General features: G+C 47.2%; 1 protein-coding gene across 3 annotated transcripts in view; it reads left to right on the top strand.

Annotated features, from left to right (window-relative positions):
• Nucleotides 1-1,279: 1,279 nt before the first annotated feature.
• Nucleotides 1,280-17,794, top strand: part of cyp2y3 (cytochrome P450, family 2, subfamily Y, polypeptide 3) — a 29,724-nt gene continuing 13,209 nt past the window's right edge. The window contains exons 1-4 of one of the 3 annotated variants that reach the window (XM_078431133.1): nucleotides 1,280-1,610; nucleotides 3,802-3,943; nucleotides 12,742-12,815; nucleotides 17,307-17,469. In XM_078431133.1, coding sequence (XP_078287259.1) covers nucleotides 1,428-1,610; nucleotides 3,802-3,943; nucleotides 12,742-12,815; nucleotides 17,307-17,469 — 562 coding nt within the window. In that variant the 5' untranslated portion in view covers nucleotides 1,280-1,427. Of the gene's footprint in view, nucleotides 1,611-3,801; nucleotides 3,944-12,439; nucleotides 12,816-17,306; nucleotides 17,470-17,794 lie in introns of those variants that run through there. The other 2 variants (XM_078431136.1, XM_078431135.1) reach the window with 2 other exon arrangements.

Below are 17,794 nucleotides of genomic sequence, written 5' to 3'. Positions count from 1 at the left end.
TTGGGAACATGTTTCCTGCCTCTAGTGTGTCCAATCCCTTAATAATCTTATATGTTTCAATAAGATCCCCTCTCATCCTTCTAAATTCCAGTGTATACAAGCCCAGTCGCTCCAGTTTTCAACATACGACAGTCCCGCCATTCCGGGAATTAACCTAGTAAACCTACGCTGCACGCCCTCAATAGCAAGAATGTCCTTCCTCAAATTTGGAGACCAAAACTGCATGTACCAATGTACAGTGAAATATCTTTTTTCAGCAAGTGTATTGCCATACACAAGTACAATCCCCTATTAAGTACAGAATACATAAAAACAGCCCACTGAGTCTAGAGGCAAGAGTTGCCACTTTTTGGCACCAACTCGAAATCCAATTCAGGTCTCTAACATCGAGTACGTTCATTGAACTCACATTGAGAATGACCGATTAGACTAGCGCCTGTTTGCAGAAGCTTAGCAAACATTATTCCTGCTTGGCTGCTGATCCTTTATCGAGCGATTGGGTAACTTCTGGAGTTCAGGGATACAGCACGGAAACAGGCCCTTCGTCCCATCGAGCCCACGCCGACCATCGATCGCCCGTTCACACTAGTTCTACGTTAACCCATTTCCCTCATCCGCTCCCTACACACAAATGGGAATTGCCAGAGGGCCGATTATCCCGCACGCCCGCACGTCTTAGGGACGTGGGAGGAAACCGGAGCGCCCGGAGGAATCCCACACGATCACAGGGAGAACGTGCAAACACCACAGTTACAGCAGCACCCAAGGTCAAGATGGAACCTGGGTCTCCAGCACTGTGAGACGGTGGCTCTAGCGGCCCTGTTTAGTTCCGAGATACAGCGCGGAAACAGGCCTTTCGGCCCACCTAGTCCGCGCCGACCAGCGATCCCCGCAAGCTAACACCACCCTACACAATTAACCTACAAACCTTGGAGTGTGGGAGGAAACCGGAGATCCTGGAGAAAACCCACACAGGCCACGGGGAGAACGTACAAATCTCGTATGGACACAAAGCTTGGATGGGTGTTGAAAGTCAAGCTGTAGTCGATGAACAACAGCCTTGCGAAATGCATATGCACCCATAGTCAGGATTGAACCCGGGTCTCTCTCTGGCGCTGTGAGGCAGCAACTCTACCATGGAGAAAGGAACAGTTCAGATGCCAGCAAAACACAAGGAGGAGCTCAGTTACCTCAGTGGGGCTTTGACCTTTCGCACAATCAAGATTACGAACATTCAAATGGAAAACATTTCAAAATCCCCTATTGATTGGAGAGCAATTTGGGCTGAACACTGCGAATGCTATTATTACTCCAGTTTGACTGCACGTGAAGTTCGTGGAACTGTGTGCAGTAACCTGGTGTAGATATTGCTTAGTCCCTGGCCAACAGACATTAGTTGCTCCCTCTGTCTCCCTCACTCTGTCACCATGGACTTAAATGTAGCAGGGACAATGCTGCTTGTGGCTTTGCTCAGTATCCTGCTTGTAGTTTGGTTCTATAAAAGCATTCGGCCAGGGAATGGCAGGTTGCCCCCAGGCCCACCGACTTTGCCGATCTTCGGCAACTTGTTCCAGATGGATATCCGCACTCCACACAAATCCCTCATCAAGGTAAGACCCCCCTCTGTATTTTTTAAGTCGCGACTCACAAAACAAAAGTCGTCTTCATTTGTGGACATAAATCTATAGGGGGAAAGATAATGCAGGTGCTGGTTTAAATCGAAGGTAGACACAAAATGCTGGAGTAACTTAGCGGGTCAGGCAGCATCTCTGGAGACAATAGACAATAGACAATAGGTGCAGGAGGAGGCCATTCGGCCCTTCGAGCCAGCACCGCCATTCAATGTGATCATGGCTGATCATTCCCAATCAGTACCCCGTTCCTGCCTTCTCCCCGTACCCCCCTGACTCCGCTATCCTTAAGAGTTCTATCCAGCTCTCTCTTGAATGCATTCAGAGAATTGGCCTCCACTGCCTTCTGAGGCAGAGAATTCCACAGATTCACAACTCTCTGACTGAAAAAGATTTTCCTCATCTCCGTTCTAAATGGCCTGCTACCCCTTATTTTTAAACTGTGTGGCCCCTGGTGAAGTGACAAAGGGAAGAGGTGAGAAGGAGAGAAGGTATGACAGCCAGTTACTCCAGCATTTCGTGTCTAGCCTATAAATCTCAGTGTCTCTTTGTGCTGTGTACATTTCTACACATCTTCCATCTGTGTACAAGGCAATATCTAAGTGAAGATAACCTCTTGATTAGTTGGGACTTAGTTTTGAGATACAGCGCATAAACAGGACCATTCGGCCCACCGAGTCCACGCTGACCAGCCAAGGATCCCCGCACGCTAACACTACCCAGCTCACACTAGGGACAATTTCACACTTGCACCAAGCCAATTAACTTACAAACCTGTACGTCTTTGGAGTGTGGGAGAGAAACCGGAGATCCCGGAGAAAACCCACGCAGGTCACGGGGAGAACGTACAGATCACGTATAGACAGCACCCGTAGTCAAGATCGAACCCGGGTCGAACTGTGTGCAGTTTTGGTCTCCAAATTTGAGGAAGGATATTCGTGCTATTGAGGGCGTGCAGCGTAGGTTCACTAGGTTAATTCCCGGAATGGTGGGACTGTCATAGGTTGAAAGACTGGAGCGACTAGGCTTGTATACACTGGAATTTAGAAGGGTGAGAGGCGATATTATCGAAACATATAAGATTATTAAGGGGTTGGACACGTTAGAGGATGATAACATGTTCCCAATGTTGGGGGAGTCCAGAACCAGGGGCCACAGTTTAAGAATAAGGGGTAGGCCATTTAGAACGGAGATGAGGAAAAACTTTTTCAGTCAGAGAGTTGTGAATCTGTGGAATTCTCTGCCTCAGAAGGCAGTGGAGGCCAATTCTCTGAATGCATTCAAGAGAGAGCTAGATAGAGCTCTTAAGGATAGCGGAGTCAGGGGGTATGGGGAGAAGGCAGGAATGGGGTACTGATTAAGAATGATCAGCCATGATCACATTGAATGGCGGTGCTGGCTCGAAGGGCCGAATGGCCTCCTCCTGCACCTATTGTCTATTGTCTTGTCTCTGGAGCTGTAAAGCAGTGACTCTACCCGCTGTGCCACGGTGCCACCCAAGTCAAAGTGTCACTGGGAGAAGGCAGGGGTTGAGAGGGAAAGGTTGATCAGCCATGATTAAATGGCAGAATAGACTCAATGGGCTGAATGGCCTGGTTCTGCTCCAATAACTCATGAACTCGCCGTGTCTGGTGTTGGGGAGGAGAAAGCTGGAAGAAAGCGATTTATTCACAAAATGCTGGAGTAACTCCACAGGTCAGGCAGCATCTTGGGAGAGAAGTAATGGGTGACGTTTCGGGTCGAGACCCTTCTTCAGTCACAAGGGCCACATCTAACTCCCTCTTAAATATAGCCAATGAACTGGCCTCAACTACCTTCTGTGGCAGAGAATTCCACAGACTCACCACTCTCTGTGTGAAAAATAACTTTCTCATCTCGGTCCTAAAAGACTTCCCCCTTATCCTTAAACTGTGACCCCTTGTTCTGGACTTCCCCAACATCGGGAACAATCTTCCTGCATCCAGCCTGTCCAACCCCTTAAGAATTTTGTAAGTTTCTATAAGATCCCCCCTCAATCTTCTAAATTCCAGCGTAAGGTGCGTGACGTCACCTTGTCCCGTATTTGGGAGTGAGGAAGTTGGCAACCATAGTCGTAACGCACTTGGATTTAAACTGCTTATCGAAATTCTACTCCATTCCGCATCTGAACGTCTTGGAATTTTACTTTTAGGGTACGTTTGTGCTTCCCCTGCTTTCTTCAGTTTTGAAAAGCACCAAAGACTGGGATACACCGGAATCATTTAATCCCAACCATTTCCTTGATGAAAAAGGCGCCTTCAAAATGAATGAAGGATTCATTGCCTTCTCCGCAGGTACACTCTCTTTCATGTTCTCTCATAGAGTCATAGAGCGAGGAAACAGGCCCCTCGGCCCACCTTGCCCACGACGGCCAACATGTCCCAGCTACACTAGTCCCACCTGCCTGCGTTTGGCCCGTATCCCTCCAAATCCGTCCTATCCAAGTACGTTGCGATAGTCCCTGCCTCAACTCCATATGGAACGAGCTGCCAGAGAAGGTAGTTGAGGCAGGGACTATCGCAACGTACATGGATAGGACGGATTTGGAGGGATACACCTCAGATTTTACCTCCTTTCATCAGATCAATCTCTGCAGAGTTAAGTGCCTCCCTTACCACCGATTCAACTTGCAAATAAACCTTTTGAGAATCCTGCACCAGCACTCCCAAGTCCCGTCTTTGCACCTCTAATTTCTAAATCCATTTAGAAAATTATCTACGCCTTTATTCCTACAACCAAAATGCATGACTGCACAATTTGCTGCACTGCATTCCATCTGCCACTTCTCTGCCCACTCTCCCAACCTGTCCAAGTCCTTCTGCAGAGTCCCTGCTTTCCCTCTACTACCTGCCCCTCCACCTATCTTCATTTCACACTGGTGAAATCATTCACGCTTTCATTTCCTCCCGCCTAGACTACTGCAACTCCCTATACACTGGGATCAGCCAATCATCCCTGTCCCGCCTGCAACTGGTCCAAAACGCCGCAGCGAGACTCCTGACGGGTACCCGCAAAAGGGACCACATCACCCCGATTCTGGCCTCTCTCCACTGGCTCCCTGTACGGTACAGAATCAACTTCAAGCTCCTCCTATTCACATATAAAGCCCTAAATGGACATTCCTCCCCTACATCAAAAATCTTCTAACCCACCTCTCTAACTCCAGGTCCCTCAGGTCGGCCGACTTGGGGCTACTCACTATCCCGCGGTCTAGGCTTAAGCTCAGGGGTGACCGCGCTTTTGTGGTTGCAGCTCCTAGACTGTGGAACAGCATCCCTCTCCCCATCAGAACTGCCCCCTCCATCGACTCCTTTAAGTCCAGGCTCAAAACCTATTTCTACTCCCTAGCGTTTGAGGCTCATTGAGGAGGCGCTGTGAACTGTTTGTGTATGTGCTGTTATGTATGTGTGCTACTGTATGTTTCATTTTTTTCCTTAGTACCTAATCAGATGTACAGCACTTTGGTCAACGTGGGTTGTTTTTAAATGTGCTATACAAATAAAATTGACTTGACTTGACTTGACTTGGTTGAATGGCACGCATCATTAGGCCATTACTCCAGCATTTTGTGTCCATCTTCGGTGTAAACCAACATCTACCGTTGTCACCTTGCCCCCCCCAGCTAACAATAAACCATTCTACATTTCCTTGACCATCGTCTTCTTTGATCTGTCCTTTTCACACCTTACCCTTCCATACCTCTAGTCTCCCCTGACTCTCAGTCTGAAGAAGGGTCTCGACCCGAAACGCCACCCATTTCTTCTCTCCGGAGAAGCTGCCTGTCCCGCTGAGTTGCTCCGGCATTTTTGTGTCTGCCTGCAATTCCTTCTTACACAACATCCATTTATTTGCTACCACTGGGGTGAAGAGACTCTGTAAAGCCTTGTGAACCTTGTTGCTATAATCAATATACTTGTGGCTGTCACAGCAGAAGCCATTCGATACAGAGAGCAAAGGTTGCGTGCTGCAAACAGATTGATGGTTCGATAAAAGGGTCGGTGCGGTGGCGCAGCGGTAGAGTTGCTGCCTTACAACACTTACAGCACCAGAGACCTGGCTTCCATCCCAACTAGGGGTGCTTGTATGTACGCCGTTTGTACGTTCACCCCATGGGTTTTCTCCGAGATCTTCAGTCAACTCCCACACCCCAAAGACGTACAGATTTGTAGGTTATTTGGCTTGGTGTGAATGTAAATTGTCTTTAGTGTGTGTAGGATTGTGTTAGTGTGCGGGGATCGCTGGCTGGCATGGACTCGGTGGGCCGAAGGGCCTGTTTCCGCGCTGTTTCTCCAAACTAAACTGAACTGAACTAGAAATCTCTGTACTTTTGCAGGGAAGAGAATTTGCCTGGGAGAACCATTGGCTCGAATGGAACTCTTCCTTTTCCTGACCACTCTGCTGCAGAACTTTGTCTTCAAGTCTGTTATTAATCACAAGGATATCGACACTTAAGACTGGTATTCTGATGGTGCCACACTTGTACAAATTCTTCGCTGTTTGTCGCTAGGTTGCCTGATATCTATCGATCGCAAGTTCATCGGTTGTAGGCGCAGAATTAGGCCATTCGGCCCATCAAGTCTACTCCGCCATTCAATCGTGGCCGATCTATCTTTCCCTCTCAACCCCATTCTCCTGCCTTCTCCCCATAGCCCCTGACACCTGTACTAATCAAGAATCTATCAATCTCCACCTTAGAAATACCCAACAACGTCCTCCACAGCCATCTGCGGCAATGAATTCCACGGATTCACCACCCTCTGTCCAAATCTCATCTCTCTAAAAGTACGTCCTTTTATTCTGAGGCTGTGGCCTCTGGTCCTAGACCCTCCCACTAGTGGAAGCATCCTCTCCACATCCAGTATACCCAGGCCTTTAACTATTCGGTAAGTTTCAAGGGGTCCTCCCTCATCCTTCCAAACTCCAGCGAGTACAGGCCCAGTGCCATCACATGCTCATCATATGTGAACCCACTCATTCTTGTAAATCTCCTCTGGACACTCTCCAAAGCTAGCACATCTTGTGTTCAGCAGTTGGTCACAGATAGGATGTGGTTCTTTGTCTAAGATGTCTAAGACCATTCTTTAAAATAACAGAACTTGCATAATCCATATTTAGTCACAGCTTGATCTTCCTTACCTGCGATCTAAACCTGCGATTTGAGAATATTAAAGGTAGACACAAAATGCTGGGGTAACTCAGCGGGTCAGGCAACATCTCAGGAGAGAAGGAATGGATGACGTTTCGGGTCGAGACCCTTCTTCTGTCTGATGTTCCCGCCCCCTCCCCTGACATCAGTCTGAAGAAGGGTCTCGACCCGAAACGTCACCCATTCCTTCTTCTCCAGAGATGCTGCCTGACCCGCTGAGTTACTCCAGCATTTTGTGCCTACCTTCGATTTAAACCAGCATCTGGAGTTTTCTTTCCTACACATTCAAGAATATTGTTATAAATGGCCTGTATAATAAAGATGTTGAAATTTCCATTTATAAATTGTTTCATAACTATTTCAATAGATTTCCCTTTCGCATTACATCCCAGTTTTCAATATTCCAGTCCTCTCGAAATAAATGCGAACATTGCATTTCCCTACCACTGATTCAACTTGCAGATTAACCTTTAGGGAATCATGTACCAGCACTCCCAAGTCCCTTTCTACCTCTGGTTTCTGAATCCTCTTTAGAAAATAGTCTATGCCTTTATTCCTACTACCGAAATGCATGGCTGCACACAGTTTAACACCAAGGGCAGCATGGTGGCACAGTGGTAGAGCCAGAGACCCCAGTTCAATCCTGGGTACGGGTGCTGTCTGTACGAAGTTAGACAATAGACAATAGACAATAGACAACAGGTGCAGGAGGAGGCCATTCGGCCCTTCGAGCCAGCACCGCCATTCAATGTGATCATGGCTGATCATTCTCAATCAATACCCCGTTCCTGCCTTCTCCCCATACCCCCCGACTCCGCTATCCTTAAGAGCTCTATCTAGCACTCTCTTGAATGCATTCAGAGACTTGGCCTCCACTGCCTTCTGAGGCAGAGAATTCCACAGATTCACAACTCACTGACTGAAAAAGTTTTTCCTCATCTCAGTTCTAAATGGCCTACCCCTTATTCTTAAACTGTGGCCCCTTGTTCTGGACTCCCCCAACATTGGGAACATGTTTCCTGCCTCTAACGTGTCCAACCCCTTAATAATCTTATACGTTTCGATAAGATCTCCTCTCATCCTTCTAAATTCCAGTGCATACAAGCCTAGTCACTCCAGTCTTTCAACATATGACAGTCCCGCCATTCTGTTTGTACGTTTTCCCCGTGACCACGTGGGTTTTCTCCAGCTGCTCCGGTTTCCTCCTACGTTCCCAAGGCGTAGGTTAATTGGCTCCAGTAATGCTTCAGTAATGGCTTCAGAGATGTATAAAATCATGAGAGGAATAGATCGGGTAGATGCACAGAGCCTTTTACCCAGAGTAGGGGAATCCAGGACCAGGGGACATAGGTTCAAGGTGAAGGGGAAAAGATTTAATAGCAATCCGAGAGGTAACTTTTTCACACAGAGGGTGGTGGGTGTATGGAACGAGCTGCCAGAGGAGGTAGTCGAGGCTGGGACTAATCCATTGTTTAAGAAACAGTTGGACAGGTACATGGATAGGACAGGTTTGGAGGGTTATGGACCAAATGCAGGCCAGTGGGACTGGGCATAGCTCGGACATGTTGGGCGGTGTGGGCGAGTTGGGCCGAAGGGCCTGTTTCCACACAGTATCACTCTATGATTGTAAATGATCCCCAGTGCCAGTTTACGGGGATTGCTGGTCGGCACGGACTCGGTGGGCCAAAGTTGCCTGTTTCTGTACTGCACCTCTAAAGTAAACCAAGAGGAAAACTTGTTGTTATGTTAGAGTGAAACGAGAACATTAACGGCAGCAACTGAAGAAGAACTGAAGAATGTTGACGAACTTGCGATGTGATGGAAAATGCTGGAACCTGGAGCAAAACACAAAGTGCTGTAGGAAAGCAGGTCAGGCAGCATTAAACCATAAGTCACAGGGCCATGATTAGTCCATTCAGCCCATCGAGTCCACTCCACCATTCAATCGTGGCTGACCTATTTTTCCCTCTCAATAGTCAATAGTCAATTTATTTGTCACATACACATAAATGTCAAGTCAAGTCAAGTCAAGTCAATTTTATTTGTATAGCACATTTAAAAACAACCCACGTTGACCAAAGTGCTGTACATCTGATTAGGTTCCAATAGAAAAAAAAATGAAAACATACAGTAGCACGCAAACAGTTCACAGCGCCTCCTCAATGAGCCTCAAACGCTAGGGAGTAGAAATAGGTTTTGAGCCTGGACTTAAAGGAGTCGATGGAGGGGGCAGTTCTGATGGGGAGAGGGATGCTGTTCCACAGTCTAGGAGCTGCAACCGCAAAAGCGCGGTCACCCCTGAGCTTAAGCCTAGACCGCGGGATAGTGAATAGCCCCAAGTCGGCCGATCTGAGGGACCTGGAGTTAGAGAGGGGGGTTAGAAGATTTTTGATGTAGGGGGGGGAGTGTCCATTTAGGGCTTTATACGTGAATAGGAGGAGCTTGAAGTTGATTCTGTACCGTACAGGGAGCCAGTGGAGAGAGGCCAGAATCGGGGTGATGTGGTCCCTTTTACGGGTACCCGTCAGGAGTCTCGCTGCGGCGTTTTGGACCAGTTGCAGGCGGGACAGGGAAGATTGGCTGATCCCAGTGTATAGGGAGTTGCAGTAGTCTAGGCGGGAGGAAATGAAAGCGTGAATTATTTTTTCTGTGTCGTCGAATTGGAGGAAAGGTTTGATTTTAGCTATGGTTCGATGTGCAGTGCAATGAAAAATGAAATGAAAAATTACCTGCAGTTCAACAATAAGACCAATAAGAGGAGAGACTGAGCAGACTGGGGTTGTTTTCCCTGGAGCAGAGAAGGCTGAGAGGGGACATGATCGAGGTGTACAAGATCATGAGGGGCATAGATAAGGTAGATGGCGGGGAACTTCTTCCACTGGTGGAAGGTTCAACAACGAGGGGACATAGATACAGGGTAAGGGGAGGATGGTTTCGGGGGGATGTGAGAAAGAACTTTTTCACCCAGAGGGTGGTTGGAGTCTGGAACTCACTGCCTGGGGTAGTGGTGGAGGCGGGAACACTCACAACGTTTAAGAGGCATTTGGATGGGCACTTGAAATGCTACAACATTCAGGGCTACGGTCCAAATGCGGGAAAATGGGATTAAAATTAGACTGTGTTTGGTAACGGGCTGCGTGGACACGATGGGCCGAAGGGCCTCTTTCTGTGCTGTAGGACTCTATGACTCTAAGAATAATCAATAAAAATGCAATAACACATACAATCATAACCAACACCAAACAAAAAGAAACATCCATCACAGTGAGTCTCCTCCAGTCCCTCCTCACTGTGATGGAAGGCCAGAATGTCTTTTTCTCTTCCCCTGCCGTCTTCTCCCCGCGGACAGGCTCAACCCCATTCTCCTGCCTTCTCCCCATAACCCATGACACCCACGCTAATCAATAACCTACCAATCTCCGCTTTAAAAGTACCCAATATCTTGGCCCCCACTACTGTCTGTGGCAATGAATTCCACAGATTCACCACCCTCTGGCTCGATGACGTTGAGCTTGGCGATGGTAAGGCCTTCAACGTTGAGCTGCAGCAGGGCTAAACCTCGCCAGTTGGCGGCTTTTGACAATGCCACCTGGCCTGGGGAGGCATGGCGTTTTGCGGTCTGCAGAAGTTGGCTAAGACATTAGTTTCGCTTTAAGGGCTTATGAGCCTGTAAGCTACTCGTGGGGGAGGCTGTCTTTGTCTCTGATTGACCTGGACGATGACACGTTGGCCTGGCTCGCCTCAACGGAGCTGCAGGTCTAAAAGACATACAGACAGAAGAAGACCACCCTCTGGCTAAAGAAATTCTTCCTTGCCTCAATCTAATAAAGGTTCGTCCTTTTATTCTGTAGCAGCGCCGGGGAATGTGCAGAGGGATATCTGTGGAGGGAATGGAGAGGCGACGTTTTATCTCACAAGTTCATAAGTTGTAGGAGCAGAATTAGGCCATTCAGCCCATCAAGTCTACTCCACCATTCAATCATGGCTGATCCATCTCTCCAACTCAACCCAATTGGAATTTAGAAGGATGAGAGGGGATCTTATCGAAACGTATAAGATTATTAAGGGGTTGGACACATTAGAGGCAGGAAACATGTTCCCAATGTTGGGGGAGTCCAGAGCCAGGGGTCACAGTTTAAGAATAATAGTTTAAGAGGGGATGTTCAACGAGATCTGGGTGTCCTAGTGCATCAGTCACTGAAAGGAAGCATGCAGGTACAGCAGGCAGTGAAGAAAGCCAATGGAATGTTGGCCTTCATAACAAGAGGAGTTGAGTATAGGAGCAAAGAGGTCCTTCTACAGTTGTACCGGGCCCTGGTGAGACTGCACCTGGAGTACTGTGTGCAGTTTTGGTCTCCAAATTTGAGGAAGGATATTCTTGCTATTGAGGGCGTGCAGCGTAGGTTCACTAGGTTAATTCCCGGAATGGCGGGACTGTCGTATGTTGAAAGGTTGGAGCAATTAGGCTTGTATACACTGGAATTTAGAAGGATGAGGGGGGATCTTATTGAAACATATAAGATAATTAGGGGATTGGACACATTAGAGGCAGGAAACATGTTCCCAATGTTGGGGGAGTCCAGAACAAGGGGCCACAGTTTAAGAATAAGGGGTAGGCCATTTAGAACGGAGATGAGGAAGAACTTTTTCAATCAGAGTGTGGTGAAGGTGTGGAATTCTCTGCCTCAGAAGGCAGTGGAGGCCAATTCTCTGAATACATTCAAGAAAGAACTAGATAGAGCTCTTAAGGATAGCGGAGTCAGGGGGTATGGGGAGAAAGCAGGAACGGGGTACTGATTGAGAATGATCAGCCATGATCACATTGAATGGCGGTGCTGGCTCGAAGGGCCGAATGGCCTCCTCCTGCACCTATTGTCTATTGTCTAATTCTCCTGCATTCTCCCCATAACCCCCGACACCCGCACTAATCAAGAATCTGTCTATCTCTGCCTTAAAAATATCCATTGACTTGTTCTTTCCTACGCATACATACATACATACAGTATCACAAAATGCTGGAGTAACTCAGCAGGTCAGGCAGCATCTAGGTAGAGACGGAATGGGTGACGTTTCGGGTCGAGACCCTTCTTCAGACTGTATCTACATACAGTACATACATACACACACACACACATATATATATAGACTAAGAAAATAACTGCAGATGCTGGTACAAATCGAAGGTATTTATTTCACAAAATGCTGGAGTAACTCAGCAGGTCAGGCAGCATCTCAGGAGAGAAGGAATGGGTGACGTTTCAGGTCGAGACCCTTCTTCAGACTGATATATATATATATATATAGATGCTGCCTGACCTGCTGAGTTACTCCAGCATTTTGTGAAATAAATACCTTCGATTTGTACCAGCATCTGCAGTTATTGTCTTATATATATATATATATATATATATATATATATATCATATAGATATATAGATATATATAGACACACACACACGTGAACTCATAGGTACACATTTAAAAACAAACAGTAGTAGTGCAATAGTTTATTGAGTGCAGAGCTTATTTGCAGGAAGCTTTTTGTTGGTTGATCACGTACAAACGTCCCTGTGAAACACCAATGGGCGATGGAGTGGGAGTTTCCAGAGTTACTAAACTGTTCAGTCTGTCTCAACAACAAACCTTTGGCGAAGAAGGGCTTGAGACGGCGAAGGCGCCTTAATATCAGTGGGATAGAGAGGAGCAAATTGTTCTGCCTGGGATTTTTATGGTCCACCAGGCTCTGTGCAGTGATCTGGTGAAGCCTCTTTGTTTGTGTTCTGCTTAAAGTATCTGGATTTTGGGGTCAGGTTGACAACTCTTTCTTGCCGACAATGAGTTGGAGTGAAATTTGGACGACTTTGCTTGTTGTTGCACTCGGAATCGTGCTCCTGGTGAAGTGGCTGAGAAACGACCAGCGATTCACTGGCCTCCTCCTCCCCCCAGGTCCCACTCCCCTTCCCATCGTGGGCAACCTGTTCCAGCTGAATCTAAAATCAGTCCACAAATCCCTGATCAAGGTAAGGACAACGCCCGTGTCTTTCAACAGTAATGCACCAAGGAGTTCCTTTGCTTTGAGGAGGTCGCCCATGCTTAAGTGTGTGCTACTTACTGGTTGGTGCCTTTAAGGCAGTTACAGCAACTTTACTCAACTTTAATAGGGTGTGGAAAAAATAGTGGGGAAATATAAGTGCAGAGAGTGGGGAAATAGAACTGCAGAGAGACACAAAATGCTGGAGTAACTCAGTCTGAAGAAGGGTCTCGACCCTAAACGCCCACCCATTCCTCCTCGCCAGAGAAGCTGGTCTCCCCTGAGTTACTCCAGCATTGTGTGTCTTTTCCCCCCACCCAAAATAACTGGGCAAGGCAAAAGGGCAGGATTGCTCAACATGTCCAGATGTTCAGACCCGTCTGAAGAAGGGTCTCGCCCAGAAACGTCACCCATTCCTTCTCTCCCGAGGTGCTGCCTGACCTGCTGAGTTACTCCAGCACTTTGTGAATAAATACCTCCAACATGTGCAGATGTTTTCGTTTCCTGTTTGTAAAAAAAAAAAAAAGCTGGAGATTTTTAAGTGTGATGTTAATGCTACAAAGTATAAGAAAATAACTGCAGATGCTGGTACAGATCGAAGGTATTTATTTATTCACAAAATGCTGGAGTAACTACAAAGTTGTAGTAATAATGCTACAAAGTTGTCAGTCTGAATTATCTCCGTTAGGCTACAATCCCAGAAATGAGGCGGAGATAGATGGATTCTTGATTAGTTTGGGCGTCAGGGATTAAGGGGAGAAGGCAGGAGAATGGGGTTAGGAGGGAGAGATAGACCAGTCATGCTTGAATGGCGGAGTAGACTTAGAGTCATAGTCATAGAAGAAAGGTGCAGGAGGAGGCCATTTGGCCCTTCGAGCCAGCACCGCCATTCATTTTGATCATGGCTGATCATCCACAATCAGTAACCCGTGCCTGCCTTCTCCCCATTTCCCTTGATTCCGCTAGCCCCTAGAGCTCTATCTAACTCTCTTTTAAATTCATCCAGTGAATTGGCCTCTACTGCCTTCTGCGGCAGAGAATTCCATAAATTCACAACTCTCTGGGTGGAAAAGTTTTTTCTTGATGGGCTGAATGGCCTAATTCTGCTCCTATCACGTATGACCCGATCTTTGTTTGTCTGGTGACTGCCCTGAGCTGTAGACAACAAATCTGTTTTGCTGAGTCGTAGAGTGATACAGCGTGCCTAACATGCCCACACTGGCCAACATGTCCCAGCTACGCTAGTCATGGGACACAGGGCTGCTAAGATATTACTAGTTCACATATTATAGGGCAGTGGGCCCATCGAGTCCACTTCGCCATTCGATCATGGCCGCCTAATCACACTATTTCTACTCTATTTCTAATCACCTATTTCTACTCCCTAGCGTTTGAGACCCTCTGAGAACTGTGAACTGTTTATGTATGTGCTGTTATGTTTGTGTGCCATTGTATGTTCGTTCTTAGTACCTGAACTGATGTACAGCACTTTGGTCAACGTGGGTTGTTTTTAAATGTGCTATACAAATAAAATTGACTTGACTTGACTTGACATTCTCCTGCCTTCTCCCCATAACCCTCGACACCCGTTCTAATCAAGAATTTGTCTATCTCTGCCTTAAAAATATCCACTGACTTGGCCTCCACAGCCCTCTGTGGCAATGAGTTCCACAGATTAACTACCCTCTGACTAAAGAAGTTCCACCTCACCTCCTTTCTAAAAGAGCGCCCTTTAATTCTGAGGCTGTGGCCTCTGGTCCTAGACTCTCCCACCAGTGGAAAACATCCTCTCCACATCCACTCTATCTATGCCTTTCATTACTAATGGTGGAGGATCTCAAACTAAAGGAATTGGACTAGTTTTTGATAACATGGCCCATCGGATTTTATCTTACACTAAATTTTATTGCCTTTATCTGGCATCTGTTCACTGTAGATGGATTGATTGTGATCAATCTGATCATGTATAGTGTTTTCGCTGACTGGATAGTGCACAGCAACAATCTCTTCACTGTACCTCGGTACAGGTAACAATAATAAACTAGACCTTCAACTTTGTAGAAATGAGGAACTGCAGATGCCGGTTTATAGCAAAGATAGACACAAAATTTTGGGTTACAACACTTCTTCGAGGCCCAAAGTCCCGACCCAAAACGTCACTCATCCTTTTTTCTCCACAGATGCTGCCTGACCTGCTGAATTACTCCAGCACTTTAGTTTTTTTTTTTTAGTTTTGTTTATTGTCCCGTGTACCGAGCGAGGTACAGTGAAAAGCTTGTGTTGCGTGCCAGTCAGCGGAAAGACAATACATCATCACAATGTTGCGGTGGACACAATTCGCTGGAATTTAGAAGATTGAGGGGGGATCTTATAGAAACTTACAAAATTCTTAAGGGGTTGGACAGGCTAGATGCAGGAAGATTGTTCCCGATGTTGGGGAGGTCCAGAACAAGGGGTCACAGTTTAAGGATAAGGGGGAAGTCTTTTAGGACCGAGATGAGAAAGTTTTTTTTCACACAGAGTGGTGAATCTGTGGAATTCTCTGCTACAGAAGGTAGTTGAGGCCAGTTCATTGGCTATATTTAAGAGGGAGTTAGATGTGGCCCTTGTGGCTAAAGGGATCAGGGGGTATGGAGAGAAGGCAGGTACGGGATACTGAGTTGGATGATCAGCCATGATCATATTGAATGGCGGCGCAGGCTGGAAGGGCCGAATGGCCTACTCCTGCACCTATTTTCTATGTTTCTATGTTTCTATGTTTCTATGTAACTCTACGGGTCAGGCAGCATCTCTGGAGAGAAGGAATGGGTGACGTTTTGGGTCGAGACCACCCAGCGATCCCCACACATTAACACTATCCTACACACACTAGGGACAATTTTGTATTTAAATTTTTTTACATTTACCCAGTCAATTAACCGACAAACCTGCACGTCTTTGGAGTGTGGGAGGAAACCGAAGATCTCGGAGAAAACCCACGCAGGTCACGGGGAGAACGTACAAACTCCGTACAGACGGCGCCCGTAGTCAGGATCGAACCTGAGTCTCCGGCTCTGCATTCGCTGTAAGGCCGCAACTCTACCGCTGCGCCAGCAGTTACTCCAGCATTTTGTGTCTACCTTCGATTTAAACCAGCATCTGCAGTTCCTTCCACCTCAATCACATGGGCGGGTGGGACTGGTGTAGCTGGGACATGTTGGTCGGTGTGGGCATGTTGAACCAAGGTTCAGCACAGATCACCACAGGAGATTCTATGTCAATAGTCAATAGTCATTTATTTGTCACATACACATAAATGTGCAGTGAAATGAAAAATTACCCGCAGTTCGACAATAAGACCAATAAGAACAATCAATAAAAATGCAATAACACATACAATCATAAACTAACACCAAACAAAAGAAACATCCATCACAGTGAGTCTCCTCCAGTCCCCTCCTAACTGTGATGGAAGGCCACAATGTCTTTTCTCTTCACCTGCCGTCTTCTCCCGCGGTCAGGCTGTTGAAGTTGCCACGTCGGGGCAGTCAGGGCTCCCGACATTGAAGCCCCCGCCGGTCCCTATGGCTATCAAACTGTACAACTCCTCCCCCTTCTGTGGTGGGGTAGACTGACACCTCCTCCCACTCCTCCCCCCCCCCCCCCCCCCCAATCTTTGCCCATCTTTCCTCCGGGACTTTTCCACCACATATTTAGTTTCACGATTGTGCAACATTACATATGTGCTGTGCAATAACTGGTCACTTTCATTTCATTATTATTATAATGTACGTGACACTTTTCAATGCCTTGTAATTGTATCTTGATTGTCATTGCCTTTATTGTCAGTCAAAATGAAGTGATCGAAAATCATTTGCCACCTAGCCACAACAGTACAATTAGCATTCATAGCAAGAGGATTTGAGTATAGGAGCAGGGAGGTTCTGCTGCAGTTGAACAGGGCCTTGGTGAGACCGCACCTGGAGTATTGTGTGCAGTTTTGGTCTCCTAATCTGAGGAAAGACGTTCTAGCCTTAGAGGGAGTACAGAGAAGGTTCACCAGATTGATCCCTGGGATGGCAGGACTTTCATATGAAGAAAGACTGGATAGACTAGGCTTATACTCGCTGGAATTTTGAAGACTGAGGGGGGATCTTATAGAAACATATAAAATTCTTAAGGGGTTGGAGAGGCTAGATGCGGGAAGATTGTTCCCGATGTTGGGGAAGTCCAGAACCAGGGGTCACAGCTTAAGGATAAGGGGAAAGTCTTTTAGGACCGAGATGAGAAAACATTTCTTCACACAGAGTGGTGAGTCTGTGGAATTCTCTGCCAGAGAAGGTAGTTGAGGCCAGTTCATTGGCTATATTTAAGAGGGAGAATGGCGGTGCTGGCTCGAAGGCACCTATTTTCTACGTTTCTATGTTTCTGTGTATCATACGTTGGGCTGAAGGGCCTGTTTCCGTGCTCTGTGACTCTATGCCCATTGTGTTGTCCTTAGCTGAGTGAGCAGTACGGGCCTGTGTTCACATTCTGGTTCAGTGGCTACCCGGCGGTGGTGGTGTGTGGCACAGAGGCGGTGAGGGAAGTCTTGGTCACCCACGGGCATGACTTCAGCGGCCGCTACCTCTTCCCCGTCCTCCAACGAATCTCAGAAGGCTACGGTAAGAACTTATCTGAAACTTGTTGTCATGTAATTGCAGCCGGTTTTGTGTGAATCCCTCTCCCCCCCCTCTCCCCCCCCTCTCCCCCCCCCTCTCCCCCCCCTCTCCCCCCCTCTCCCCCCCTCTCCCCCCTCTCCCCCCTCTCCACCCCTCTCCCCCCCTCTCCCCCCTCTCCCCCCCTCTCCCCTCCTCTAATACCCTTGGGTATTTTCACATTATCAAATCTGGCCCTCTTTGAAAAAAGTTTGGACACCACTGGCTTAGAGTGTTCCAAATCCCCACTGCCTCCCTCCTGTGTGAGTCTGAAAGAGGGTCTCGAGCCGAA

The sequence above is a fragment of the Rhinoraja longicauda genome, chromosome 41, assembly GCF_053455715.1.
Source record: "Rhinoraja longicauda isolate Sanriku21f chromosome 41, sRhiLon1.1, whole genome shotgun sequence".
NCBI classification, from domain to species: Eukaryota; Metazoa; Chordata; class Chondrichthyes; order Rajiformes; family Arhynchobatidae; genus Rhinoraja; species Rhinoraja longicauda.
Note: the sequence above shows the minus strand (reverse complement) of the source record. Positions and strands in the feature narration are given on the sequence as shown.